At 61.3% G+C, this 27641-nt stretch overlaps 3 protein-coding genes and 1 long non-coding RNA gene across 9 annotated transcripts in view; 2 read left to right on the top strand and 2 right to left on the bottom strand.

Annotated features, from left to right (window-relative positions):
- The first annotated feature begins 576 nt into the window (after window positions 1–576).
- Window positions 577–4602, top strand: PTGDR (prostaglandin D2 receptor). The gene is given in 3 exon segments (XM_035551368.2): window positions 577–914; window positions 917–1423; window positions 2773–4602. Coding segments are annotated over 3 exon segments (1092 nt in total). The 5' UTR covers window positions 577–596; the 3' UTR covers window positions 3040–4602.
- Window positions 3718–10433, bottom strand: LOC118250343 (uncharacterized). The gene is made up of 2 exons (XR_004779428.1): window positions 9166–10433; window positions 3718–4170 (listed from the first exon to the last, which is right to left on the bottom strand). It is a non-coding gene; the product is annotated as an uncharacterized LOC118250343 (long non-coding RNA).
- PTGER2 (prostaglandin E receptor 2) lies at window positions 7824–11998 on the top strand. The gene is made up of 2 exons (XM_035551367.1): window positions 7824–8709; window positions 10458–11998. The coding sequence occupies exons 1-2, from the start codon at window positions 7858–7860 to the stop codon at window positions 10698–10700; spliced, it is 1095 nt and encodes a 364-aa protein (XP_035407260.1). The 5' UTR covers window positions 7824–7857; the 3' UTR covers window positions 10701–11998.
- Window positions 11999–15347: 3349 nt separating this feature from the next.
- The window catches only part of TXNDC16 (thioredoxin domain containing 16), a 49899-nt gene continuing 37605 nt past the window's right edge, over window positions 15348–27641 (bottom strand). For 4 of the 6 annotated variants that reach the window (XM_035551340.2, XM_035551338.2, XM_035551339.2 and 1 more), the window contains exons 19-20: window positions 26244–26434; window positions 22739–24828 (exon numbers count right to left, since the gene is read on the bottom strand). In XM_035551340.2, the coding sequence (XP_035407233.1) occupies window positions 24539–24828; window positions 26244–26434 (481 nt within the window). In that variant the 3' untranslated portion in view covers window positions 22739–24538. Of the gene's footprint in view, window positions 15700–22738; window positions 24829–26243; window positions 26435–27641 lie in introns of those variants that run through there. The other 2 variants (XM_035551345.2, XM_035551344.2) reach the window with 2 other exon arrangements.

Raw genomic sequence — 27641 nt, 5'->3', positions numbered from 1 at the left:
GCACCCCCAGGAGCTCATCCCCGAACCCTTCCCACCCCCACCACCTCCCTCAGCCCCCCAGGAGCTCATCCCCGACCCCTTCCCACACCCCTCAGCCCCCCCAGGAGCTCATCCCCGACCCTTCCCACCCCCCCACCTCCCTCAGCCCCCCCAGGAGCTCATCCCTGACCCCTTCCCACCCCCTCAGCCCCTCAGGAGCTCATCCCTGACCCCTTCCCACCCCCCCACCCCCCTCGCAGCCCCCCCAGGAGCTCATCCCCCGACCCCCTTCCCACACCCCCAGCCCCCCCCCGGCAGCTCACCCCCCGACCCCTTCCCACCCCCCCAGCAGGCTCACCCCTTCCCCCTCCCCCCCCCCCACACGTTTCCCCCCGGAAACTCCCCCCGTTTCCCAGCCGTGGCCCCCCCCCCCCCCAGCCCCGGGCGGGCAGCACCCGGGCAGGAGCCGCCCCGGGGGCCGCCCCGAGCCTCTCCGCACCGCCCCCCCCCCCCCCCCACCCCGGTGCCTCCCTCCCCGCGCCGGGGCCGGGCCAGTCGGCGCGAGGAAGAGGAGGAGGAGGAGGAGGAGGAAGGAGGAAGGCGAGGGCGGCAGCCCGATGGCGAGCGAGGGCTACCGGTGCCGGGGCAGCCGCTTCATCGAGAGCGGGCAGTCGGCGGTGCCCAGCTCGGTGCTGTTCGGGGCCGGCCTTTTGGGCAACGTGCTCGCCCTGCTGCTGCTGGGCCAGCACCGACGGCGCTCCCGCTCGCCCGGCGGTCGCCCGCCGAGGGTGTCCGCCTTCTACGTGCTGGTGAGCGGGCTGGCGGTCACCGACCTGCTGGGCAAGTGCCTGCTCAGCCCCATGGTGCTGGCCGCGTACGCTTACAACCGCAGCCTGAGCGAGCTGGGCTCGCCCGGCGGGCGAGCCGAGGGCGAGCCGGAGCCCTGTGCCAGCTCTTCGCCTTCCTCATGGCTTTCTTCGGGCTGGCCCCCACCCTGCTGCTGCTCGCCATGGCCCTGGAGTGCTGGCTGTCGCTGGGCCACCCTTACTTCTACCGGCGGCACCTCACCCGACGGCTGGGGGCGGCGCTGGCTCCGGCGGCGGCGGGGCTGTGCGCGCTCTTCTGCGCGCTCCCGCTGCTGGGTTTCGGGGTCCCCATGCAGTACTGCCCCGGCACCTGGTGCTTCATCCGCATGGCCGGCGGGGGGGCCGGCCAGCTCGGCTTCCCCGTGCTCTACGCCAGCCTGATGGGGGTGCTGGTGCTGGCCATCGGCGCCTGCAACGTGAGCAGCATGCGGCACCTCTACGGCATGGCCCGCAGGCAGCCCCCCCGCGGAGCCGCGACCCCCCCGGCCGCCGCCCCCCCCCGCATGGAGGAGCTCGACCACCTCGTCCTGCTGGGGCTCATGACCGTGCTCTTCACCGTCTGCTCGCTGCCGCTCATCGTGAGTACAAACCCCAACACGCCCCCCCCCCCCCCCCCCCGGCTCGTTGTTGGCCCCCCCCGTGCCCCCCCCCCCCCCCCCCGCGGTGAAACCCGCCCTCGGGTTGCTTTGTGCCCCCCCCGAACACCTCGCTCTAGTCCCCTCCAAGTACCCCCCCTCCCCACCACCCTACCCCCGAGGGTCAGGTTATTGCATTGCTCCCCCCCCCCCCCCCCCCCGGAATAGCCCCCCCTTAACCATCGCCCTGTCCGGGGGGGGTGGTTATTGCGTTTACCCCCCCCAAAACACCCGCCAGCACCACCCCGCATCCCAAGGGTTGGCAGCTCCTTGCTTTAAGCCCCATGGAATAACGCCCCGTCGCCACCACCCCGTGCCAGAGGTGTCGGGGGGGTCGGGTCATTGCTTTGCCCCCCCCCCCCTCAATATCCCCCACCCCCTCCCGTGGGTCTGGTGATCGCCATAACCTCCCTGGAATGACGCCCCCATCACCACCGACCCATCCTGGAGGTGTCGGGGGGCTCAGGTCATTGCTTTAATCCCTTTAATTAACCCCCCCCCCCCCCCCCATCATCACCACCCCATTCCAGAGGTTTCAGGGGGCTCGGGTCATTTCCTTAATCCCTTTGAATAACCCCCCCACATCACCACCCCCCCCATTCTGGAGTTGTCAGGGGGCTTGGGTCATTGTTTTAATCCCTTTAATTAACCCCCCCATCACCGCCACCCAATCCTGGAGGTGTCAGGGGTCTCGGGTCATTGCCTTAAGCCCTTTAATTACCCCCCCCCATCACCACCACCCCAGCCCAGAGGGGTCAGGGGGCTCGGGTCATTGTTTTAATCCCTTTAATTAATTCCCCCATCACAGCCACCCCATCCCGGAGGTGTAAGGGGTCTCGGGTCATTCTCTTAATCCCTTTAATTAACCCCCCCACCCCCTCTGTGGGCAGTCGGGTCAGTGCTGCAGTTCCCTTTTCACACCCCCCCCCATCACCACCACCTCGTCCCAGAGGTGCGGGGGGGGCCGCTTCACTGCTTTAACCCCTTGGACCATCTCCCCGCACCCTGCCCACTCCCAGGGAGGTCGGTGCACTGCGTTACACCCTTCAGTAGCCCCCCCCGAATCCCCCCCGTCCCATCCCAGAGGTGCCGGGTCCCTTTGAACCGCACTGGATCTATTGACCTGGGGAAAATCCTCCCCGAAATCCTCCCCCAAATCCTCCCTGGGGCTGGGAGTCCCGCAGGTGGGTAGGGTGGGAACCCTCATTGCCCCCCCCCCCCCCCCAACCTCACAGCGCCCCGGGGGCCGGATCCTTCTGCCCGGCCTTGCTGAAGCCGCCTCTTTCGGACAGATCCGGGCGTACATGGGGGCATTCGCGGCTGACTTCAACGAGAACGCCGACCTCAGCGCCCTGCGCTTCCTCTCCGTCAACTCCATCGTCGACCCCTGGGTCTTCATCATCTTCCGCACCTCCGTCTTCCGCATGTTCGTCCGCAGGCTCTGCCGCCGCCTCGGCTCCCGCAGGGCCACCCTAAAGGGACCGGGGCCGGAGGGGGACGGCCGGTTTTGCCCGCTGGGCTGGCGCAGGACGGACGCCCCGCAGCTCGTCTTCCCCTGAGCGCGGCGGGGCCGCGGGAGCTGGTGAAGATGAGGAGCGAGCCTTCGGCCCCGAGCAGCGCGGGGACGGTGCCCGGTTGGTGACGGCAGGGCGGGCGCGCGGCGTTTCTGCCCTGTTTCGTCCCCGGGGATGCGTGCCACCCGCGGGAGGAACCGGGGCCGGGGGGGTGCTCCCGGGGACCTGCGGATATTGCAGCACTCGGTGGAGAGTTTGGGGAGCGCACGGCTCCGGGAGGGCACGAGGAGTTTGGTGCGGGGCGCCAGGGCAGCGCTTTGGCAGGCAGCAGGACCACACAGGATGGAGAGACTCATGCCTCCCCCCTCGAATAAAAGTGGTTCGGGGCCCTGCTCCATCTCCTCATCCCGCACACGATGCCCAGAGAGCCGATGGGGTTGTCCCCGGGGCCGGCCACAGCCCCCGCGCTGTCCCTGGGGTGCCTCGGGGTGCCCCGGGGAGGAGGATGGGGGCAGCTCCCCAGCCCCTCCTCGGCTCAGGGCTTGTGATTTCCCCGCGGTGGCTCTGCTCTGGAGAATCGATTGCGCCCAGCTGTGCCGTGGGAGGCTGCCGGTCCTGCCGTAATTATTTTAACGCGGTATTTATGACGATACCCTTTCTTAATAAGAGCGGCAAGCGAGAGAAAAAGCAGAGCCCAGGATGTATAACCTAGCGGTGCAAGCATGCGAGCAACAGATCGTTTTAATGAAAGCTCCATTTCCCCTCAACCACGCGTATTAACTGGGGCTTGTTTAACATCTGCCTCGAGTGACCATTTAGGACAAAAAAAATACGATAACCCGAGTCCCCGTCTGCTTAGCGTCCTTGGAGGAGACAGGGCAAATACTTCTCTCCCTCTCTTTAGCCAAGCCTTGCAAGGTGTAGCCGTGTTCCTGCCAGTTCTCACGCGGTATTTACTCTTGTTGTCAAACCGATTTTCCTTTTGAAGGAAGCAACTCGGGTAAATATAGCTTGGGGCTTTTTGGAGGTGACCTGATGGCTTGTGCTCCGGCTCTGGGACCTGCCAGGCTCTGCCGGCGGGAGGGAAGGGCAGGCTGGCGGCGCGCTGCTGGAGGTCCTCGGGGTGGCACCCCCGGCCCTGCAGGTTCCCCGGTCTGTGCCCCGCAGCGGGGTTTTCTGCGGAAAAAGGACTGAACTGAGCACTGGTCTGCGTATCGGTGTCCTATTCCTCGCACGTTACCGACTCGGAGATGGCGCACGTGGGACCCTGCGAGCTCAGGAGCGGCACCGAGGCAGCGCCACGGCTTTCACCGGACTGATCTCCGCAGCAGGATGGGCACCGGCTGGGATAGCAGCTCTGCAAAACCTTCCTGCCGGCCCCTGGGCTGGCATCTCCCCCGCCGTGTGGCTCCGTGCACCCTCTCAGGACGGGGGGACCGGGCTGGCACGAGCCGTGCCACCACCAGGATTTGCTCCTGGAGAGCGTGCTGAAGCAGGCTGCGAGCTGGTGCCGCGAGCCGGGTGCTGACTGCGTGTCTGTAGAACCTGGGACTGTGCTCAGTGCGAAATGAGAGCAATTAAATTAAAATAAATCAGGGTTTTTATTAAGGTGCGTGGATGCAGACTCCATCCGAGCCCCTAGGTGATGCGTGCGCCGCGCTGCCTGACTCGTCCGTGCGCTCATCACCGGAGGAAGGAAATGTCCCCGTTTTGGGGGGGCTTGCGGGGCAGTGGGGTGACCCCAACCCCTGCCCCTGCCTCCCCGACCCCATCCCTGGAGGCTCCCTGCTCCCTGTTCAGGTTCCCTGGGGGATCCTGGAGACTTCAGCGTGCTCTCCTGGCTTCGGCGGCGCTTTTCATGGGTGCCCTTTCCCTGCTCACAGCGGGGGAACCCCAGCAGCTGCTGGCGAAGCCTCACGCCGCTGGGATCCGAAACTCGGCTGCATTTTGGGGCCGTGGGGCTGCCGTGCTGCTGTCTTCTCCAGAGATGGCAGCACGTCCCCAGCCAGGGCTGGGCTCTCAGCGGGACAGAGCAAGGCAAGCTGCAAGGAGGGGGCTGCGCTCTCCCCTCCAGCCCACCCCTTCGGCAGCCCGCTGCTTTGTGCCCCAAGGCATGCCCTTGCCCGGCTGGGGGCTTCAGGAGTCAAAACCCAGAGCCTTTTCCTATGACCGAGCACCGAAAATAAATAAATCGATCCCTGAGACCTGCCGTTTAGTTCTAAAGGTCTCAATAAAGCAGAGATGCTCAGGGCTGGCTGCAGGGGTGAGGGCTGCAGGTCCTGCCCCTGGCCATTGGTGCTCAGCAATTCCCGGCGGGCCCCTTTGCACCAGGGTGCTGCAGTGCCAGCGAGGCGCAAAGGGACGGATCCGCTGCTTTATGGAGGCAAGCAGGAGATGCTGCAGTGGCTCGAGCCAGCGATGCTCCTTTTGGAGCTGCTGCCTGGTGCCCACAACCCTCCGGCACCGCCAGCTGCCCCCTCCTGTGATCAGGGTGTCTCTGGTGTCAACGTCCCCAGCGTCACCTAACCCTGTGGCCTGGACATAAATTGAGCACAGCTGATTTTTTATTTTTTATTTTTTTTCAGCTCACGAAATCCAGGCGCAGCTTCGCAGAAAGCTCATTTCCCAGCAACATGCCTAGTTCTTGCACGGGGCCCTTTTTTTATTGTCTGCTTGCATTTTTAAGCCCTTCCCGAAGTCGGAAGCCGCGTGCCTGGGCAGGCTGCAGCGCTGCGGCTGCCAGGCACCCGAGCCAGGGCGCTCAGCCCGCGGGCTGTACGACACCACGAGCCAGTGAGCGGTTTGCATTTTTTTAACCCGTGCACCCAGGTGCTGGCACTCCCCAGGGCCCAGGAACATGTACCTGCGCCGCTGGTGCTCAGCCCGGCTTCGGGCAGCTGCTGAGCCAGGCTGCTTCCAGCACTGGTGCACCAGAGAAGCGTCGGGGCTGGGAATGCTTTGGGAAAACGTCTGGATTTTCTTTGGAAGGAAAACAGTGTCTGGGTTTTCTAAACAGACGGGCTTTTGATTTAAAAGGCTCGAAACCCACCCGTGCGGGTCTCCTTATTTAAAACCCGCCGCGGATGGAGCACGGTCCCAGCGCCTCCCCAGCCCCGGGGCAGAGCACCCCAGGGGCTGCGTCCTCCTGGCCCCAGGGTTTATGTGAAATTCACGCAGTGCTCCTCCAAGCCCGGAGCTCTTCTCTGAGTGGGACAGCCCCATAAATCTCCTCTTAGGGAAAATGATGCCAACGACCCCCGGGAAGACATATGCTCCCTGTTAGACGCGGGACACATGGAGATAAACATGGAAGCAGAAGGGGGAAAACAAACACTTCCCAAGAAATGGACAGATTGTACCAAGTGGCATGTTCCTGGTTTTGAGCTCAGAACAGGGAGGAAAAAACAAAAAAGCCCAGCAATTTTCCTATTACTGCAAAAATATCCCCTCAGAGGCAACTGTCGGTTGAGAAGCCCAAAGCCCCAGATGGGTATTTAAGGCTCCATTAGCTGCCAGGAAAATGAGCTCCAGAACCTGCCAAAAGCCCTTCCTGAGCTGCGATAGCAAACACCAGAGAGGAGTGGGAGGCTGGCAAGAGCCCTGGGGCAGCCACCCCGCGGGAGGGCTTCTGCTCATAAAGCGCACGCCGCAGCCTCCCCGGGCCGCTTACACCGACCAGGCCAGGATTTGGCCCTGGCCACCGTTTTGATCTGCTTTTTGTGGGCTTTTTGGGGGGCTGAGCGTGGCAGGGCCGCATCCAGCCCTCGGCAGCCTGGGAAGCTGGTGGGACGGCTCCCAACATCGGACGTGTCCGTGGGCATCGGTGCTCAGCGGGATCAGCCCCACAGGGGGCTGCAGAGGTCCTGGGACGGGCATTTTCCTGTCCCACAAGCACACTAAAAACCTCTTTCCCTCCATCACATCCCTCGCACTCAGCCACGGGACCGCGGAGGGCTGCGGTGGCCTGTCACCAGGAGGTGATGGCACACTGAAGGAGCCTCTCCGGCCGTGCGACCAGCCCGAGGAACGGGAGCCACGCGTCGGAAGCGAAGGTGCTGTTGCAAACCGCATCTCGCCCCGCCGCTGGAGTTTGCCTTCAATCGTGTTTCCTTTACGAAGTTCCTGTTACCAAAGGGAGTTTTCAAAAGCAACGGTGAAAACGCGAGCGTGGCAGCAAGCGGCGTGCCCACGCCGGAGCCGAGCAACGCCGCCGTGTCTCAACGGGTTTTTGTTGGGGGGGGGGGGCGGCACGAGTGGGGACAGGCCCCCGTTAGGGCACGGATAAAGGGGTGCACCCGCGTCCTGCCTGGGCTGGCTCCGTGCTCGGCGGCCAAGGGCAGGGGCAAAGCGGGGAGAGGGTTGGGGTCGTGCCAGGGGAAATGCAACGCAGCGGCGAGGCTCCGTGCGCCATCCTGTGCGCCCAGCGGCACCGGCACAAGGAGGTTTCCTGGGGCTGCTGCTTGGGCTGGGCGAGCCCCCCCGGGGCAGGCTGAGGGCTGGGGGCTTCCCCCCGCCCCTCTGGGCTCCCACCCAGCTTGGGGGTCCCCAGGGCGAGCAGCAGTGGGGCAGGAAAGGGGGGCTCCCCCCGCGCCCCCGCGCACCCCTTGGCCACCCGGGCACCCCGACCGGGGGGCCGGCCGCCCGGGGAGCGGGGGGCTCCCAAAGCACCCCCGGGGCTCGCCGGCAACCGGGGGCTCCCGAAGCATCCCCGGGGACTCCCGGAGCATCCCCGGGGCTGGGGCCCGGCCCCGGGGCGGGGCGGCCCGGGAGGGGGGGCGGCGCCGCGGGGCCGGAGGGGGGGAGGCGGGGGGGGGGGGCGGGGGGGGTGCGGTCGGGCGGCGGAGGCGCATTCGGGCGGCGGCGATGAACGGGACGGGCCGGGAGCCGTGCGAGCGCGGCGAGGCGCTGGTGGCCGGGGCCCGGCCGCTGGTCAGCGCCCTGATGTTCTCGGCGGGGCTCCTGGGCAACCTGCTGGCCCTGGGGCTGCTGCTGCGCTGCCGCCGGCCGCCCCGCGCCCGCCCGCCTTCCCTCTTCCACGTCCTGGTGCTGGCCCTGGTGGTCACCGACCTGCTGGGCACCTGCTCGGTCAGCCCCTTCGTGCTGGCCTCCTACCACCGCAACCTCACCCTGACCGCCCTGGCGCGGGGAGGGCACATCTGCCTCTACTTCGGCTTCTCCATGAGCTTCTTCGGCCTCGCCACCATGCTCATCCTCTTCGCCATGGCGCTGGAGCGCTGCCTGGCGCTGGGGCGGCCCTACTTCTACGAGCGCTTCCTCAGCCCCCGCACGGGCCTGGTGGCCCTGCCCGCCATCTACACCTTCGCCGCCGCCTTCTGCTCCCTGCCGCTGGTGGGCTTCGGGCGCTACGTGCAGTACTGCCCCGGCACCTGGTGCTTCATCCAGATGTACCTGGACGACGGCCGGCACGCCGGCGGCGCGGAGGCGGCCGGGATGCACGTCACCTTCTCGCTGCTCTACGCCACCCTGCTCCTGCTCCTCATCCTCTCGGTGCTGCTCTGCAACCTCAGCGTCATCAGCAACCTGGCCCGCATGCACCGCCGGGGGCAGAAGACCCGCCGGCTGGCCACGCCGGAGCAGCCCCGGGCGGCGGGGGGCGGCGGGCGGTGCATGTTCTCCATGGCCGAGGAGATCGACCACCTCCTGCTCCTCGCCATCATGACCATCACCTTCGTCATCTGCTCGCTGCCCTTCACGGTGAGTGCCACGGCCTCTCCCAGGGGGTGAGTCCCCTCCCCAGCATCCCTATTTCTCCTGTTGTGAGGCTCCCTTCTCACTCCACTGCCCAAAATTCGAGCTCCTTCCCAAAGCTCGGGAGACCTTGGGTCTGCCGCAAACCGCGGGCGGTTCACGATGCTCGCGGGGAACGAGGGATTCTCCCGCACATCCCCAGTGCTGGGGCCACCATCCCCTCCCACAGAGGCTTCGAGGCCGGGCGGGGTGGCACCGCATGTCCCAGGCACGCCGATGTCCCCTGGGGCCACCATCCCCAAGGGCCACGTGCGCTCGCCGCGGAGGTGCGAGCGGTGGCAGGGCGAGGAGCGAGGCACGGAAAGGTGGGGATGGGGATGGAGGAAACCCCGCTGGGCTGGGCTGGGAGGCAAGCAGCGCGTACCGGGGCCGTGTAGGCACACTGCCCCGTGCTCTCCTCACCTGGGGGCTGCTGTTCACCCCTCCGGGCTGCGTCTCACCGCCGGCGGCGTCGCGTGCTCCCCATCACCTCCGGCCGCGGCTCGGGAGGCGCGGAGCCTTGCCGTGTGTGCGAGCCCTGCGGCAATGGGAGGCTCCTTTGCCGTCGTTTAGTTCCCATTAGAAGCGAGCCCCACTAAGGTCGGGCGTGCTGCCAGCACTAATTTTGTGCTCGTGGACTTAAATGGACGCTACCTTCCCTTTTGCACTCACAGAAGGAAGAGTCCCGAGGGAAAAGAAAACGACCGCAGCCTGTAGCCAAGCCAGGCTGTCTGGGTTTTAAGAGAGCGAAAAGACAAAGCGGCGATGTCCGGGAGCTCGCAAGCATCCCAGGAACCAGACTCAACATCCTGAGAGCTCCCATCAACGGGCCCACGCGTGCCGGGCGGCTCTCCCGGCGGCCTGGAGGAGCCCAGCTCTGGATGCCGCAGTCATTAGGCAGCGGGACCCCTTGGCCGGGTCTGCTCAGGACAGGCGGGGTGGGAAAGTGCCGCTGATGGGGATCCCATGGGCCCCGTGGTGGCAGCTCTTAGCCTTGTCCCGAAACGCGGCGGCTTTTCCTTTCCCATTGCCCGGCTCCCACGTGGCTTTGCGTTTGGGCAGCGCTTTGGCATCGTCTCAAACGGAGCCGCCAAACGCTGCCTCCTGGGTGTGACACTTTCTCCTCTGGCCCACAGCACCCACCCTCCGAGGAGCAGCACACGAACCCAGACGCTGCCAGCCCACAGAGCCACGAACCCTTCCCCCAAAAAAATCCCCGAGCCCGGGGCAGGCTGGCAAGCGCTGCCGTCCCCGAGCGGTACCCAGCGGACCCCGGGCGCCGCGGGGACGCTCGCACCCCCCCGTGCCCCCGGCTCCCCATCCGAGCATCCCCGCGGCGTGGGAGCGAGGGGGTGGCGATGGGGTGAGTAAGGCGTGCTGAGTCACCCTTCCAGGAAGCCCCGTAAGCCGCTATGAGTCGGCACACGCCAGGAAGCACCGCACCGGGGCGGCTCGGCACCCCGCACCCGATGCGTCCCGTGCCTTTACCCATCCCGTGCAGCCGCAGGTTCTCCCGGCGAGACCTGCGCACCGCTCGCCGCGTCCTTAACCAGCCGCCGGCTTAATTGCATTTGGGCTCGGCGAAGCCTCGCTGAGCACAGACCTGGCTTTCATTTGCAGGAAATTCATTTAAGCCGGTGGAAGCAGAAAGCGTGCTGTACGTGGCCCCTGGGAGAGCAGACCCGGCGTTATTTTCCCCCGCTGTTCTTTTGCAGGTCTGCGCCTACATGAACAAGTTCAGCAAGGGCAAGAACTACGACTGGGATCTCCTGGCGCTGAGGTTCCTCTCCATCAACCCCATCCTCGACCCTTGGGTCTTCGCCATCCTGCGGCCGCCGGTGCTGCGGGTCCTGCGCTCGGTGCTGTGCTGCCAGCTGTCCCCCGGCAGCCAGGACGTGCACACCCCGTCCCCCGCAAAGACGAAACTGGAGACAAGGCTGGACCCCAGCGGGCAGTAGATCCGCCAGGAGACATCTGCCAGGCTGGGCTGGCTGGGGTGCGGTGCAGCCCTCGCAGGTGTTACCGAAGTTTTAGGGCCCCTCAGAGACGTCCCCGCTGTAGGGTGGGACGGGGCTGTCCCCGGTGCCGCCGCGTGTCCGGGGAGCTGCGCGAAGCCGGTGCAGGGTCGCACAGGGCAGAAAATGCTCGCTGTGGGATGGGACCGGAGCACCTGGATGTCACTACTGCCATGAGACAGGGCCATTCCTGCCCTGCGATGGATGCACGCCGCATTCGGACACATCAGAGAGGGGCTGAATTATGGGGTGACTTGCTGGGACACCGCAGCCGCTGCGTGCATGGCTGCGGCTGGCCAAAGGGGCCGTTTATGGGGCTTTGAGCATCTCCAGCCACCTCCTGCCCCTTCCACCCGCATCCCCCAGGATGGGACTGCTGGGGAAATGGGGCACAGCCCGTGTGCCTTTTGCCACTTTCCTCCCAAGCCGTGTCCCCGGGGTCTGCTCGTGGAGGCGCGGGTCCTGTAGGGGCGGCTGGCTCAGCCCTGGCCTCAGGCACCCGGGGACCAGGCAGGAGAGGAGGCAGCTGCTATGTAGGGGAGGAAGAAGCTTTTGCCCCTCTTCTTTCTTTCCCCTTTGTCTGGCAGCCTGCTTGCCCAAGGAAAAGCACTTTATGGGGTGTAGCTCTGTGTGTCTGTGTCTGTTTGTCCCCCCGCTCCCAGCAGTTTTAGGCTCCGGTCGGTGCCAGCCCAGCGTGTCCGAGGGGCGCCGGGCAGAAAGAAGCAGAGCTTTGGCCTTTCTGTGTGCTGCCATGGCATGGGGAACCACGGGGCCTCTCCCAGCTCCCGTTTTGCAAGGAGCTTTCTTTGTCCTGCGGCAATACAGAGCCTGGCTGGGAGCAGGAGGTTTTGGTCGCAGCCACGCGTCTCACCCATGCCCAGGGCGATGCTGCCGATGGGTTTGGGGTTGGTGTGAAGGAGGAGGGCTCATCCTCGTGGGTCCCACCAGGGCAAGGAGCACCAGACCCCACTGCCTTCCCCAAGGGGGGACCCGGCCTGCCCGGTGGCACTGCCACCCTCCGAGCCACCGCTGGGCTTGTCCTGGTGCTTGTCCCGCTGCCGCTGGGGAGCTGCAGCATCCCCCAGCCGTGGCGTCTTCGTGCTACTGCAGGTGGAGCACCGCGTCTGTCCGAGAGCTGCAGCTCTGCTCAAAAAGCCCGAATGCGCAAAGATTTGGAGCGTTCGTCCCTGTCGGCAATGCGAAAAAACCCTCCTGTAATAAATGTCATTCCAAGGACCCGGCTGCGTCGTGGTGGTGGGTTTGTGCTGAGGCTGCACCCCCCTGGTACGGGGGAAGAGAGGGGCTGAGAGGGGAGACGTGCCCGCAGCCCTGCGAACGGGGAGAACAACCCGAGGTGTGGGGAGTCTCGCCATTACCCAGGCACCTGGGTCCCAAAGCCAGGGAGAGGCTGACAAAGCTCCTACCTGTTATCAAAACACCAAAAAAAAAAAAAAAAAAACAACCAAAAAACCAACACCCAACCCAACGGCTAAAAAAAGGGCAGGATCTATGTCACGTCTGTCAGCCAGCCAATATCCACAGGAAGTTTACTGGCCTCCGAAATGCGTGTGGGCAGATGTCAGGCATGGGATGCTATTGCTCAAGCCCCGCAGATGGGTTGCTGGCAGCTCCTGCAGCTGGGGGGGGTTTGGGGGGGGGGGGGGGGGGTGAGCAGGGCGCTGCAGCACGGGCTGCTCGTCCCCCATCTGCTAGCTCCATGCACTGGCTCCTTGCTCGTGCAATTAACTAATTAAAGCCCTGGCTTTCCGGATTCATGAGGCTTCTCCCCGCCGCCCACACGTGTTGCCTACCCCCCCCCCCCCCCCCCCCCCCCCATATTTTTCCCCACCCGTGCCCACAGCCGCAGCAAAGGGCAGGGCCAGGGGGCTCGGCACAGCCCCCGGTGTCCCGGGGTGGGGGCTCGAGGAGGAGCCGAAACCCTTTGGGAACGGCCGCGAGTCCTCGTGCTCGTTTGCCCGGCTGGTCGTGACACGGTTGCTCACGCTGGAATTTCGGGACCGGTTGCTTAATCCTAAAGCAGCAGGAAAAGCTGCCGGGCATGCGAAGGATGGAAAAACCCAAAGCTTTGCGGGGGGGGGGGGGGGAAGGTGGGGGGGGGCTGCATCCCCCTGAGGCGTGCGGTAGCAGGGGGCCGTGACCACAGGTTCCCAGGGTTATCCATGGGGACAGACGGGATGGGACGGGACGGGACGGGACGGGACGGGACGGGACGGGACGGTCCCATTCTCGCCGCAGGCTGGGCTCTGCCAGCCACCAGCCCGGCTGCTGCCCGCTAATTGCTGCCCGCTCGTTTTTTGGGAGCTTTGTGGCTTCCCCAGCAGGAAGCGTGGGGCTGGGAGGTGACTTCCAGCTCCTGTCCCCCGGCACCAGCCCGGCAGCGATCAGCGATGCCTCTCGGCTTGTGCCCCGGTGTCCCCGGCCACTGGGCACGCTGGGTCACCCCCAGAGCTGGAGAAAAGCTGCCGGGTCCTCTGCCAGACCAGAAAAGCGCCCAAATTAGAGCTCTGCAGGGCCCAGGAGAGCCCCAAATTAGTGTGTCCTGAGCCACGAGCCTGCAGAAAACGCCGCTTTTATTAGCGTCATGAAGGAGCCATTAGAGCAGCCAAATTAATTCGACCCTCGTCATCTCAGCCGGCATCTGCTCCGCTTAAACGCAGCGTGCCCAAGTGTCATCTCGCTGCCTGTGCCCTTCCCTTGATGATTTCTCATTTCCGAGCCGGGGAGGGGACGGGGACCCGCTCTGTGCCCCCCGCAGAGCCCCCCTAGGGCTGCAGCGAGCCCTGCCCGGCTCTGCCTCGCCCCTGGGCTGTCCCCCCCGCAAGGAGAGCGGGGCCCTGCGCCTCGCCGTGCCGCGATTTGGGGACACTGGGCTTTTTTTCCAGCAGCAGGGAAGACGGGAGGGGAGTTTCCCTCTCGCTTGCTCATTTTCCCTTGGTTTCCGACTTGTTTTGGAATATCTCCTCCGGAGAGCCGCGGGGCCGGGTGATCCGAGCGCTGGCAGCGAGCGAGCCCTCCGCTTCTTGGCTGCTTTGGGCTCCTGGCTGAGCCTTGTCCTTCCCAGGGCTCCAGCAGCTCCGCCGGAGCCCCACGTCCCTCTCTGGGGGCTTGGCAGAAGGGGACAAGGCTCGGGGGTGGGAACGTGGCAGGGGCAGCGAGCCCGGCCGGCCGGAGCTGTTCTCAGCTCTCTGCGTCCCCGTGCGTTAACAAGAAATGCTTCCAGCCCCTCTGGAACCCATTTTCCTGGGTTTTCCGAGTCGCTTTTTAGCACCAGGGACCAACACCGAGCACCTTCCTCCTCCAGCATCCCCAGGGCAGGGCTCAGGCTGCATTTTACCTGGAACCCACTCAGCAGGGGCATCACCCCTTCCCCGGAGCAGCCGGGGCACCCCAAGCATCGCAGCCTTACAGCCAGAGCCTGGAGCAACAAGTCCCCGACCCAGCCCATCACGGGAGGTCTACAAGATCTTGGGAACAACAAGGATGCGAGCAGGATTACTTCTCAGCGGCCATATTTTCAGCTTTTTTTTTTTTTTGCAATGTATGAATGATATTTATGTTTATTTTCATTTTCGTGGATTTTGGTGGCTCCGTGCAGCCCCACAGCGGTCGAGGTCCCCCCCAGCACCTCCAGAAGTGCTGCCTTTTGGCTTATTGGGGGCTTTTGCTGCTCTGGGCTCCCTGTCCCACCTGTACCTGGCCACGGCTCCTGATGCAGGAGGGAGGAACACGGGAGGCAGAGGCACAGCTCAGCCGGCGGCCCCGGGGGGGACGTGGCGGGGATGCTCCGCGCTGGGAAAGCGAACCGCGGGGACACCCGGCGGGCTTGGCAAGAGGATCTCCGGCTGCTTGAAAGCACAAGGGGGACATTTGTGTGAACCCTGCGAGGGCAGGGAGCTAAAAATACAGCCGCCGCCGCCCAGCACGAGAGCAAACCCTCCAAGGCCGCCGCTTGTTTGCTCCGGGGCTGCGTGCGCACGGCGAGCCCCCGCCGCCCCAGCGCTCACCCCCGGGGAAAGTCCTCCCCGCTAAGAGCATCCAGCTGAGGCACGCAGGGTTGTGTTTTCCCAGCTTCCTCTCCCTGTACGACTGCTGCGTGCTGAGTGAAGACAAAAATCACTTTTTTCCCCAAGCAGGGAAATTTGGCCGTGAGGGCTCTGCCAGCGCCACGGATGCTGGCGGGAGGGATTCGGTACCCACAGAGCAGTGCCCCGGACTGGAGATGTGCCACCCCGTGAAAAAAATCATCAAAGCCAAAAAAAATTATCAAAGCCAAAAATTACCACGGGCTTTCCCCTATGCCCATATAACCTGCTGTGATGGCAAAGCCCCCACAGGGGGTCGGGAGGGAGGTGACCGCCCGGTCCCTGCCCCGCGGCCTGACGTGTGAGCGCTCCGGGGAGCCACGAGGGCTTCACGTGCCGGGCTGCTTGGTTTTTGAAGTGGGTTCCTCTGAATCATGGAAACATCCGCGGCCACCCCAGCCACGCAGTCCGTGGGGAAAAGCAGCCGAGCTGCATTTCCCAAAGCAATCCGAGTCCTCCAAACCAGGAGACTAAACAGTGTCAGAGCCATGTCAAGCATCTGGCCGCATCTTTTATAAGCATCTTTTATAAGCTACAACCCACGGCTAAGCGTGCCGTATCGCTCCCGCCCTGCCCCACGCGCTGCCCGCTGCCATCTCTCCTGCAAACCGACCCCCTTTTATCAGCTTTTTACCCCCGTTAGCAGTCTCAAGAGCTGGGCCCGTGCGAGGAGGAGAGCAAAGGTCCCAGGATTTTGGAGCCAGCCACGTGCAGACCAGACAGGGACGGGCAGACCGCAAATTCGGGTGGTTTGGGTCCCCGAGAGCAGCTCCCACCTGGCCTGGTTTCGCTGCGGTTCAGCTGCAGACGGTGCCAGTTTGTGGCTGAAAGAAAAACCCCTAAAAAAAGAAAAAGGAAAAAAAAAAAAAAAGAGGTTTGTTTCTCTGCTGTGCGAGCGATGTCTTTCGGTGGTCACCACACCAAGCCACGGGGCACGGCGCTGACGGTGGGGCCCAGGGGTGCTGAGCAGGAGACCCAGCAGGACTCTGCACTTCTCCGTGCTGTGGCAGCAAATCTTCCCGGTGCTGCAGCCCCACTGTTGGTTCGGGAATTGCCAGAAAAAGAATAAAGGCTGGGGCTGCTGCGGCCACGAACAGGGAAACCACCTGCGTGCCGGGCCTGGGGTGCCTCCTGCTCTGGGCGCAGAGCCTGAGGGTGCTGCTCGCCACGCGAGGGAACCCAGCCAAGCCCCACACTTCCCCCACCCCATCCCCATCCCATCCCCGTCCCTGCAGGCTCCCGGAGCAGTTACTCACGCTGAGCATCTCCAGATTTATCACTCCCACCAGCTGCTGTAAACAGCCCCCATCACACGCAACCTCCAGCCACGCTTTTCCCAGCAAGCCCTTCCTGGCTGCTGAATTTATATATATATTATATATATATATATATATATATTTTTTTTCTGCCCGCCTTGCTCTGCACAGTATTTGCAGCCCGGGAATGGTGCTGGGTACAAAGCACCACAATGGCAGGGCAGAGAAAACCCCTACGGATGCCATTTCCCCGGAGCTCGACACCCCCAGGTGATGCTGAGAGGGCACGCGAGATTTTTCTCTTCCTACGGGCAGGAGGGCTGGTGGTGGCCGGGCCAGATGTGAGATTTCAAAGCAGGCAGAGTTTTGAGCAGAGTTAAAAAGAGCCAAGGGCTGTGTTTACACGGGGCCGTTCCCGAGCTCTTTGGTTTCCCCGTGTTTATCCGCAGTGCTACCAGAGCTCCGGCCACACAGAGACCGGGGAGCGATGGACTTTGTCGTGCCGAGTGGATGTATACACGAGGGAGCGTTTATTTGTCACGAGCAGCTGCTATTTCCTCCCCTAAATGCCTCTTCCATCCGATCGGGGATGGGAAAGGCTCGCTTGCAGCCGTGATGGCTCTCAGACGGCCCCGGGGATGGAGCTGCTCCGGTCCCGGCATTCCCGGCACGGGCACCGGGCCCCCGGTCACCGCCGTCCCCGCGGCCCCCGGGGCTGTCCCCAGCTGTGCCACCACGGCCGGGGGTGGTTTTCAGTTCTTTTCTCAGTGGGGTTGGTTGTTAGCGTGGGTTGTGAAGAGCTGCAAAGTTTGTAATTGATAATCTCTCTTCGACCTGAAATTGAACCTCTTTTATTCGGGGCGCTGAAGCGCCCTGGTGAGGTGCATCCCTTCCACAAGGGGTTTTCAAGCACACGTTCATCATCCAGCCCCTTTTTGAGGGAGCTCAGCCCTTCTCAGGCATTGCAAAGCCCCAGGAACCGTGACCCCAAGCCCTGGTAGGGCCGATGGGGACACGGCTCTGGCCAGCAAACGCCACCCCGCTGCTCCTTTGCTGCTTTTCCCCTGTCGGGGGGAGCAGCTCCTCTTTTCTCACACTTTCCCGAAGTCATTCCGTGTTTTTAGGAGGGCAGGCTAAGCCGGGAAGGATTTTTTTCATGCGCGCGTGTTTGTTTTGGGGCCTGCCTTTGCAGTACAGCACTCAGAGCGTTTTTTGGGTCATATTTTACTGCTTTCTGCCCCTGCTCGGGCTTGCCAGAGCCCTGCCGGGATCAGGAGGGCAGGATGGGGCCGTGTGGTGCTGGAGGGCACAGCTCCACCAGGAGCAGGGAGGCCACCGGGGAATGTCACAGCCTCAGTTTTACCCTGGGATTTGGCACTCGGTGCATTTTTCTAACGCAGCCATCCCCACCCTGCCCTCCCAGCAGGTCCCTGTGGGGTCCCTTTGGGGTCTGCACCCTTGCAGAGTGCACCCAGACCTCCAGGGGGTCCCTGTGGGGTCCCTGTCCTGGCGGAGGGGAAGGTGAGGATTTCGGAGGGGGCTCCTGTCTTTACAAAGGGGTCCTGGAGCCCTCATCCTTTCTGGGGGTCATTGCGAGGTCCTCATCCTTGCAGCGGGTTTAGGACCCTCGCAGGGCATTTTTCAGGACCCTTGCAGGGCATTTTTGGGGAAAACCCGTGCAGCTGGGTGCGGAGGGCAGCGGCTCTGCCAGTGCCACCGGGAGGCTGGAAGTGGCCTCGGTGGGGACAGTGGGAGCGGCGGGGGGTCCTCGGGGTGCTCTCCGCTGCGGTGCTGGGACCGTGAGCACAGGGGGAAGAGGAGCCAGCTGGCCCCATTTCTCTGTCTCTTCTGGATGTGCCCAGCCAGGGGAATCGGTGAAGCTTGGCCATCGGGAGCTTGCTGGGTTGTGAAGCCCTTCCCAACCCCAGCTCCTGACTCATCCCCCGGCACAAACCACGGGACGAGGATAAAATGATCCTCGGGTTTCTGGCGGCTTTCCCTGCGTGGAACCTGGGCTTTGCTGTCACGGTCACACTTCTGGGTTTTCCACCCCAAAATTGCACCGAGGGCGTCATCCAGCAAGACATCCCCTGGGGTAAATCTGAGACATGCAGGGAAGAAAATGACCTCGGATTGTTTCTTCAAAGGTCGCTGCACTCGCTGCTGCCTCCTCCCTGACCCCAGGAGAAGAGCAGGGGACCCGGAGCCCTTGTGGGGTCTGTCCCCAGGGGGTCCTTGGCTGGCCTCGGAGCCCCCCAGGTGCCAGATCCCCTGCGGGTTGGTGCAGGAGAGGGCTGCGAGCTGGCGCTTGCCACTCTCCTCCCTAAGAACCAGCGGGTTGAGCCGCGGTCGGTCGCACCCCGGGGTGTTACCGGAGCTGGTGCCCACGCTCGGCGAGCTGGGTTGGGTTTCTTGGCCCTCCTGGAGAAACCAGAGGTGGCCCGGGGAGAGAAGAGGGGTTTTGAGCGGGGGGGGAAACGTAGGGCCGTGGGGAGGGTAAGGAGAAGGCTGGGCTGGGGCTCTGCGCACACCATCGCCGCCGGCGAACCGGAGCCAGATGCCGCGGGTGCCTGCTGCAGGCACGGCTCTGGAGCACGCAGGGGCTTTGCCGGAGGAGCCAGAGCCATTTCCAGCCCCCAGGCGGATGCGTGCAGCGGGGGATCTGCTGCCTCCCGGAGCTTTTCCCCCCTTACGCCCAAAGCAGCACAGACACCAGCCCCCGGGGATGCTCGGCCCCAGCCCCCGGGCACTGAAGGATGCTTCTGGGCGTGCTGCCCTGAGCAGGATGTGCTGAGCCCCCCAGCTCGGCGGGGGCTGGCTCCTCGTCACCGCTGGGAGGACTCAGACCCCACGTGCAATAAGTGGCCAAGTGCTGGCCGTGTCCCTCCTCTACCTCCGTGCCCCAGGCTGGGAGCTGCCCTGCGCTGGGAGGCCCATGGATACTGCGCTGGCTTTGCTCCTGAAAACACTTACAGTTATTTTTGGGCCTCGCTAAATATTTGCCTTGGTGTTAGCGCCTGGCCCCGCTCACCCAGAGTCACCCAGAGCATCTCTCGGGGCTCACCCAGCCCTCCGAAGCTCCCATTCCCCAGCAGGGTCACTCCCAGTGAGCCCGGCTGCTGGAGACAAGGCCCCAGGACCTAAAACCCGAAAGGGACCCGAGGAGGTGCCGTCCTGCAGCGCACAGCGAGGCTCTGCCTCCGCTCCCCTCCTGGCAGGGCTGCTCATGGAGCAAAACTGGGCCAGGGCATCGTGGTTTTCAATCCCTTCCCCAGCTCTGTGTGCAAGGAGCTGCCGTGGCTCATCCGTGGCTCCGTCCCCACCACGGGATCTTGGTTTTTTACAGGTGCATGTGCAGAACGAGCCCGGTGAGCCCAGCCCAGGAGCTTGGGCACCAGCCAGCAGAGAGGAACAAGCCCTGGTTTCACGATACAACTATTTGTGTTGAAAGCAAGCCAAGGAGCCTGCGCCCGACGGAGCAAAGGCCCTTCCCCACCTCTGCTCCGTGCCGGGGAGCTGGCCGTGCCCCTCCGGGCTGGGACGTGAGGACCCTTCCCAGCACGGCCCCGTGGGGAAGCTGCCCGTGTCCCACCACCCAGGGCTGAATCACGGTATTGCAGCCGCTCTTTCAACACCCAGGAGGGATTTGGCAACCCCACGAGCTATTAATAGAGCCGTGCTGTTGTCCAAGGGCCCCGTGCTGCGCCGACGAGTGCGGGAGAGCAAAGTAAACTCCAAGGGAGGTGAAGCACTCAGTTTACCTAAGGAGAGGTCAGGCGAGCAGGGAAATAACCTGTCGAGGAGCAGGAACTGGAGCGGTGCCCTCTCCTCCCTTATCGCCTCCTGTCCCCGCGCTGGAACAATGAACAATGAAGGCAGCGACGTGGCGCCGGGGACGTGCCACCTCCACTCCCAGCCCTGCACAACCCTCAGGGCTCCCCCGAGCCGGGCTGATCCAGGGGGAAATTCACCCCGGAGGGGTTCCCACTGGATGGCCCCTTCTGGGTCCTGCTCCTCCAGCTTGGTCTCCCCTTCCTCGGGCTTCACCCCCCCGGGCATGGCGGCCACCCTGCGAGGAACCACGGCTTTGGGAGCCGCTCCTACCTGCCCGTAGCTCTCCCCCAGCCAGCACCAGGAGCACAGCCGTATTTTTAGCAGTGGAAGTGCCAGGCGGACACGCTGGCAATAAGGAAACCCAGCCCGCCCCACAGCCACCCGTTATCTCTCAGCCCAGCTCCATCCTGCCCCCGCGCCCTCCCTTCCCCAGCCGTACACAACCACAGCTCCTCTGCCATCCCCAGCTGTGCCGACACCACGCCAGCTCCTCCCTTTCTCCCGTCCCCTTCGGCAATGCCAAGGCCACTGGGATCGCAGCCCGGGGTACCGCGATGCTTGGGGTCACCCTTTTAAAACCGGGCATCCCCGACGGGGGCTGCACTCTGCCCCTCGGGACCTGGGTGGTTTGAGAGAGCCTCAGCAGGAGGTGAGCTCAGCCGGTAACTCTCACCCGGCTGTGGCTCCGTCAGTGCCAGGAGGAAAGCCTGCCATCCTCCTCCTCTTCCTCCTTCCCCCAGCCCTGCCAGACGCCGCGTCCCCGCGGCACCAGGAACAGCTGAGCGCAGGCACCGCAAGCCAGCCCCCCGGCTCTTGTCCTGGTTCACATCCTGGCAGAGCTGGCAGCTGTCTGCACGCCAGCAGGCGACCTTCCCGTGCCCCATCCTCTCCTGCAAGCCTCCTTCCGCTGGCTTTAACCAGCCTACAGCTGTATTCCTGGTGTGCAGCCACAGGGGAGCCTGGCCACGGAGCGAGGCTTAAAGGGTGGTGTGGGGCACAGGGACAGGGATGGGCTGAGAACTGCTGAGTCCCGGGGCTTGCAAGTGCTTCAGTCTGCCGCCCCTCGGCCAAGCCACCAGGGCCCTCTGTAATAGTTACTCTTACATCTCCTTAAACACGGAAAACCCAATGCGTACCCTAAATGATCCCTCAGGCCCTCTAGCAAGCACCCTGCTCCTTCCCAGGCGATGGTGATGGCTCTGCAGGCAGCTCACGGCGCATGGAGCACTTCATATTGTCTGGGACAGAGAGTTAAACTGCTTTGCTCTCAAGCACAACCACATAATCCATTATTTTGTACCATCATTTTGCCTTCTGTTCAGCGATTGACATCTGAACACCCCCTGAAAGACTTCCAAAGAACTGAAGTACTTGGTATGTCCACCTTTGAGTTTTAGTGCTGAAGTACAATCAGAAGAAGGGCGTGATATAAACCCCAAAAGTGTCAATACTTTCCATCAATACAATCTATCAGGAAATCTATCGGCTCATCAGCTCATTGTGCACCTCGCTAGCATCGTCTTCGGAGACAGACCTGCGGTTTGCCCAAACAGACACGTTTTAATGTTAAATGGTTGAAAAAGGAGCTGATAGCATCAACGTTCACTGTGATTGTGCTTCTCTTGCCTATCAGCATGTGCCGGGACGCAAAGAAGCTGTAGATATGCACGCCATCCTGCAGCAATCACTGGCTTCCTTCCACTGCTCTGAATTCCTCCTCTCCAGCCTGGTGGGACTCACTCTGTGCCTCGCAGCTGCCCCCGGGACTGCAGAGCTCTTCTTCCTCGGGCTCTCTTCTCACTCCCGTCCATAAACACACACTGGGCTTTGCTGAGTACTTCTTTCCGTGTTGGTCTTTCCCCAGGGCCATCGCTATTAAAAATAACATAATACAGGGCTGCTTCTGCCAGCGAACGGGAGTGCTGGAGGATGCAGACCACAATCAAACTGCTCCCAGTACTCGGAACATTTTCTCCCTGTATGTACGTATCCTGGCACATATATGCCTCGATAGATTGCCTCCACACTCCAAGCGCCTGCTAGCGCTGCACAATGAGAAAGACGTTTTGTATTTAAAGAAACAAACAAACTCGGAGCCAGGCCCATGCAACCCGATGCGGTGCAGGACCCTGACCCACACCCGTGCTTAGGGTCAGCAGCTCCATCAGACGCGGCTGCCGGCCAGCTCGATGCTAGCAGCATGTCCCTTCCCTTCCCCGTGTCACCGCAGGGACCTGCTGGTTTCTTTCGGGGTTCCTGGCACTGCCAACCCCTGCTGGGAGGCTCGGGGTTTAGGGACCCCACTGGCGATGTGGGCGCTGAACCCCGGAGCGCTGCGACTCCCCAGCTCTTAGGCTTGCTACGGCCACTGCCCCCGGCAGCAACCAGGCCCTCAGCCACCCGCACCCCCCGAGGATAGCCAATTCCTGAACCCCCACGGCTTCGATGGCAATTCTCCGGGAAGAATTGAGCAGCACCCTCAAAGGCAGCAATTTTTCCAGCCATAAGCGAGATGTGGCACTGACCCCTAGTGACAGGCTCCTGCCCCGACACCGCGTGGCTAGGGTCCGTGATAAAAAAATGACGCGCTGCCAAGAGCAGCGGGGATCCGGGAAGACTCCTCGCATTGCACAAAATCTGCTGAAGTAAGGGATCCTCCTGCTGCAGGCACGCAGAGGCTGAAGGAGCCTTCCTGGAAGCGTGCTTCCATCCTGGGCACGCTGGTCCGGGACGTCAGCCGCTCCACGCACCGCAGCGCTCGCAACCAAGACAAACGCAGAGTGATTAAACTGGAGATAGAGTTTATTTGAGACCGAAGGATAAGCCCAAACATCGTACTTCGCCTGCCCGAAGCAGGAGAGTGATGCAGCAGGAGGGAAAGCAGTCGTGTCACTAGGGGCAGTGCTGGAAATGCCCCCATACCGCTCGCGGAGCGCGGTGGGACGGCTGCTTACTGCAGAGGAACGACAGGAACTCACGGAGGAGAACTCGCTGACCTCCTCCTTCCCCTGGGAAAGTTCTGCTGCACGGCAGACTCCGTTCTGCATACTGCAGTTTAGTACTTTAAATACATATATTTTGGCCCTGAGCCCGGTCAGTAAGTCCAAAAACGGCCTGCTCCAATTAAGGGCTTCAAGGAGAGCACAAGAGTAATGGCTTATTTCTCGGCATTTCAAAATACTCCCAACCACGTAGGCTGCTTGCAGGACGAGAGAGAGAAAGACTTCACAATGCTCTCGGTGGTTCCTTAACACCATTCTTCCCCCTCACCAGGAACTTCAGAGCCCTAAGGAGGAAGATCTGACCCTCCTGGCACACCTCGGCAGTGCTGTGGAACAGAGCAGGTTAAAGGCAGTGGGAAGAAGATTGCCGTGGCCATCAGTGGGATTAGACAGAGCTTCCCTCTGATCACACCGCACCTCTCCCCAGATCACACCCCAAGATGTCTCGCAGCATGGAATGACGGACCTTTTGCTGTCTTGAGGAAACAAGCAAGGGCTGGAATGCCACTTCCCCGGGCCCTGAATCTCCCAGTCCTCACCGAAAGGACGTGGAACGGCTCTGTCACACACTGGAACAGCCTCTCCCCAGCACCGCCAGCCTTGCCCCTCATCTCTCTCCCCTCGTTTCTGTACTGCTGGCCTTCCCACACACCTCATTCCCTGCACCATCCTTGGCTCAGAAGGCACCAACCTCATTGCTGTTACTGAGACCACAGAAAAATAGCAGAGGCTGTAAATAACCCCCTGGGCTTGCAACCAAGAAAATGCCAGCACTGAGAAAAGCCATCGCCCAATCTGCCCACCCTTGGGCTTTGCTGGCAAATATTTGTGCTGGGTACTCACAGCTGCTGTGATGACCCGAGTTCTGGCCTTCATAATAAAGCCACCTTAGCCAGATACTGCTGTTACCCCCGAGGATGAACACTAATGAATTCAGTTCCTGACTCAGGTGTAAACAGCTGTGTGTCAGTTTAAACACTGCAGATTTGGGGTGAGTGGAATGTTTGCCCTCACGGCTCTGCGTAGTTACACTGCAGACTGAACTGCTTATCGAGGGCAGAGCTCGCCGACAGATCTGCAGAGCCTCTACTGGAACCAAGGGGAGAGAAGTGCTCTTTGTCCTGGAATCACTCACTCTTCCTGCCCAGGGTAACCAGAGCATCTTCATGAGATATACAGAAACCGTACAGAAGGGCTGTGCTGATTCAACTTTTCTGGCACGATTTGGTGGGGAGGCAAGCGCTCCGTGTGCACGGTGAGCTCACCCTGCCGCTCCGTTAACTATCAGGCAGGCAGAACTCCTCGGCAGCCACCTCCATGCAGCTCTGCTCCCGTGATTCGCTGTGAAATGCGATGTGGACAGCACCCAGGAGGTTGTACGGACACATTTCTGGTGTGAGAAATACCAGGTTCCACAGAACTACCAACACAGTGCCACGGGGAACTTAAACTGAAACTCAGGGGCTGTTTTATCCCCTCGCCACCAATTTACAGCCAAACTCCCTTCTCTCTCTGTTGCACAGGCTCACCGAGGGCTGAGAAAGTGAGAGAGTTTTTTCTGGGCACTGTCCCACAGCCTTTCACTCTCACAGCTCACTGTGTCTCTTGGCCTGCTTTTCCCTCCCTGCCAGCCTCGGGGCTGTCCCACGCAGGTCCCTCCCGGGGGACTGGACTTTCTCTGCCTTCACCCCAGCTTCCTCAGGCGTTTCCTCTCGCACTGTGGCCTTCTCTTCAGAGCCTTCTGGCTGCTGCTGCTCCTGCCCGTCCCCGTGGCGGTAGGAGGCACGGAGGGTGAATTCGGGCGCTGTGGTGTCCATCATTTGGAGGAAATTGTAAGCAGGAAGAGGTGGTTTCCAGTCTTCCTCAGATAAGGTACCTGAGAAGTGAATGCAGCCGCTTGTTAACGAGTTAAGAGGCTGTGATGTGACCCGCTTTGCAGATATTTCCATTTCAGACCAAGTATAGCTTTTCCGTGCTTCCAGTGAATGCAAAATTAAAGAACTTTTTTAAAAGATCACTTTTATCTCCGCGGCTAATACTGACACTCAAATCGAACCGACCGCAGATGCATTAACATTTACTGGAGCTGGCCAAGGGCTCCTCTCCTCAACGGCCTGCTCCTACGTCCGCAGAGCTCCAAACTGTGAAGTTGACAAGCAGCAACACTCTGTGTCTCTCCAGCAGTGGATGGGCCTCAAATAGCTATGTTAATGAGTGCATTACTGAAATGTCATTAGGCATGGAGGGAGTCTGCTGTCTCTGCAGAGAGGAAGCAGTACCACTAAGTGAGGATGCTCTTTAATTTATGCTTTTAAGGCTGATCGCACAGTTCATAGCGCTTAAAAGCTTGAGAAAGGAGGCTGTGATGGCTGGCACAGCCCTTGGCCATGCTGCCCAACCATCAGCACACCCCTCTGATACCCTGAAAGCTGAGGGATGGTCCCTAACTGGAGACCTAAATGTGCAGCCTTTAGCAGTGGAGATGGAAAGAGGTGGGGGAGACGGCTGGGTGACAGCGTGGCAGCAGCCCTTACTGGGTCAGCAGTGATGTCTTTGGGTACTGAGACGTCCTACACACGTCCTACTACACGTCCTACCCATCCTAGGCTGGTGCTGGTGTTTGGAAACAATCGCTTTGAAAGGCTCATTTTGAAATTCATCACAGATCAAAATCCCCATTGCCTTTCGGGAGCCTGAAGCAGGCTGTCAGCCAGTTATTCCCAACCCCTCCCGTGGCACCCTATGGCTACGTGTAACGCTTTAGGAAGGCACATTTGCCTTTCTTCAAATCTTCAGCAGCTGATCAAGGCGGGAGGGACTCAGTGAAAAGCTTGCCAACCCTTTATGTCCCAAAGACCACAGCAAAACACCAGCTTCCTTATACTCACCTGACCAAAAAAAAAATAATGTTGGAAGGTGCCTAAAGAGCAGCTATTTCTTACCCTGACAACTAGAAGTCAGGAGACTTTTTAATAGCAAGCACTGCTTCAGCAAATCTGTCCTCAGCAAGCGGAGAGCACAGCCAGCTTTGGGGATTATTACAGGGAAGAGATGTCGATTCAGAACTATTCATGCTTGGCTCTGAACATTAAACAGTCCCGAAGCAAACTCGTGAGTATGGGTATTCTGTTCTGGCCGGACTATTTGTACTGCTCCAACTCAACCTAGAATAGCTAGTTTTTCCATCATTAAATTCCAGGACAGACAATTTATTGCACGGAGCATCTTCTCATAAACAGACCAGAGCTAAGAGTGCACACTTAGGAACGTTTCAAACGCTCGTCCACTTACTGCTGGGAATCTCCAGTCCTGCCTTCAGCTTCTCCAGCCAAGACAAGATGTTCGTTTCGGTGACAGACTGCTCTGATGGGAACTTGAACACTTGACCCCCAGCGTGAAGGTTCACCCAGACGAGAACAGGCAACGAAGGCACGGTGGCAAAGTATGCCTTCAGGACCCCGTGGCCCACTGGAGTGTTCTTCCTGGTGAGAAGAAGAGATTCGACTCGCTCAGCAGCAGTTTGGCAGCAAACAGAACATGACCAAGAATCAAGGAAGTGCCGAAGCCCTTGGGCCACATCCAGCAAGGCACACGAACACAGTTTTACCTACGGGACAGCTGTAGAAGCTCCCAGCATTATTTATAAGCTCAGTGACTTAAGCAAGCCATTAGGGTCTAATGGGGACATAGTGGACAGCAGGAGGAGATGCGTGAAGAAATCCTCTAGCAGGAGGAGCAGAGAACCGCTGGGATAAATCCTGTAGGAAGGCATGAAATTTGCTCCACCAGAAGTTTTGAAGAACAGGTGAGAAAGAAATGACACAGCGGCCCCCACCGTGGTGAGCCCCTGTAGTGCAATTTGGGGGGAGAACTCCCAGCTCCCTGCAGCCTGGCTGCTGTCACCACCCTGCAGGAAAGGGCAGGAGGTAACGCAGAGGGGTGTGCTCACGCAACCCAGTCCCTTGGCAGCAACTGGGCGGTTTCCTACGGTCAGCAGGCAGCGGTGAGGAGTCGGAATGGCAACTTCCCCAAGTACCAGAGAGCCACAAGAGGACATCTGACTGAGACGGAGGGACAGCAAGGACACGAAGATGACGAGGCCTTTAGGCACTATTTTGAGGCTCAGTGGTGCACGGGGCCTGCGCTGGCTCTCACCATGGGAATGAGATCCTCTTTCTAGGACTGTGTTACTCTTTACAAGCCAATGGTCATATTCTGCCTTCTCATGTGGAAACACTCTTGCCCTTACAAAGGACAGCCTTTTCTTTCTCAGTAAAGGAGAACAGAGGCAGATGCGTAGGTGGGGAAGTTCCAGGGGCTCTCATTTCTTGCGCATTACTGGCAAACAAATCGTCCTCTCTTTGAAAACATGTGCATTTCCCTTTAGCAAAACTTCAGCCCACGCTGCTAGGCACTTCCCAGACTTCAAAGCACGTTATGATTAAGACAGTGAGGTGTCTCTGGGCTTGGGCAAAACAAACAGAGGCTAAAAACTGAAAATGCACACAGGAGGAGAGGATTAAAAAAAAAATCCCTTCTTCTACAACTTTTTATTTCTTAGCTCCTGGATTCATTTTGTTTCTTCAATATTTTTAAGGTTGTCTTATAGGGCTTCTTCTGGGTGTCCCTTCTTCTGGAAACTTTTTTTTTTTTTTCCTATGGTCAGCAATCATTAATTGCCCTGCTGTG

The sequence above is a fragment of the Cygnus atratus genome, chromosome 5 (assembly GCF_013377495.2).
Source record: "Cygnus atratus isolate AKBS03 ecotype Queensland, Australia chromosome 5, CAtr_DNAZoo_HiC_assembly, whole genome shotgun sequence".
Lineage (NCBI taxonomy): Eukaryota > Metazoa > Chordata > Aves > Anseriformes > Anatidae > Cygnus > Cygnus atratus.
The sequence above is the reverse complement of the archived record's forward strand: the minus strand, read 5'-3'. Positions and strand labels throughout refer to the sequence as shown.

What these genes read in the sequence shown, in the direction of transcription:
- PTGER2 (XM_035551367.1), top strand. Translation starts at nt 7,858, where the DNA reads ATGAACGGGACGGGCCGGGAGCCGTGCGAGCGCGGCGAGGCGCTGGTG. An exon ending in TCTGCTCGCTGCCCTTCACG is followed by an intron (nt 8,710 to 10,457) that starts GTGAGTGCCACG and finishes GTTCTTTTGCAG; the next exon opens with GTCTGCGCCTACATGAACAA.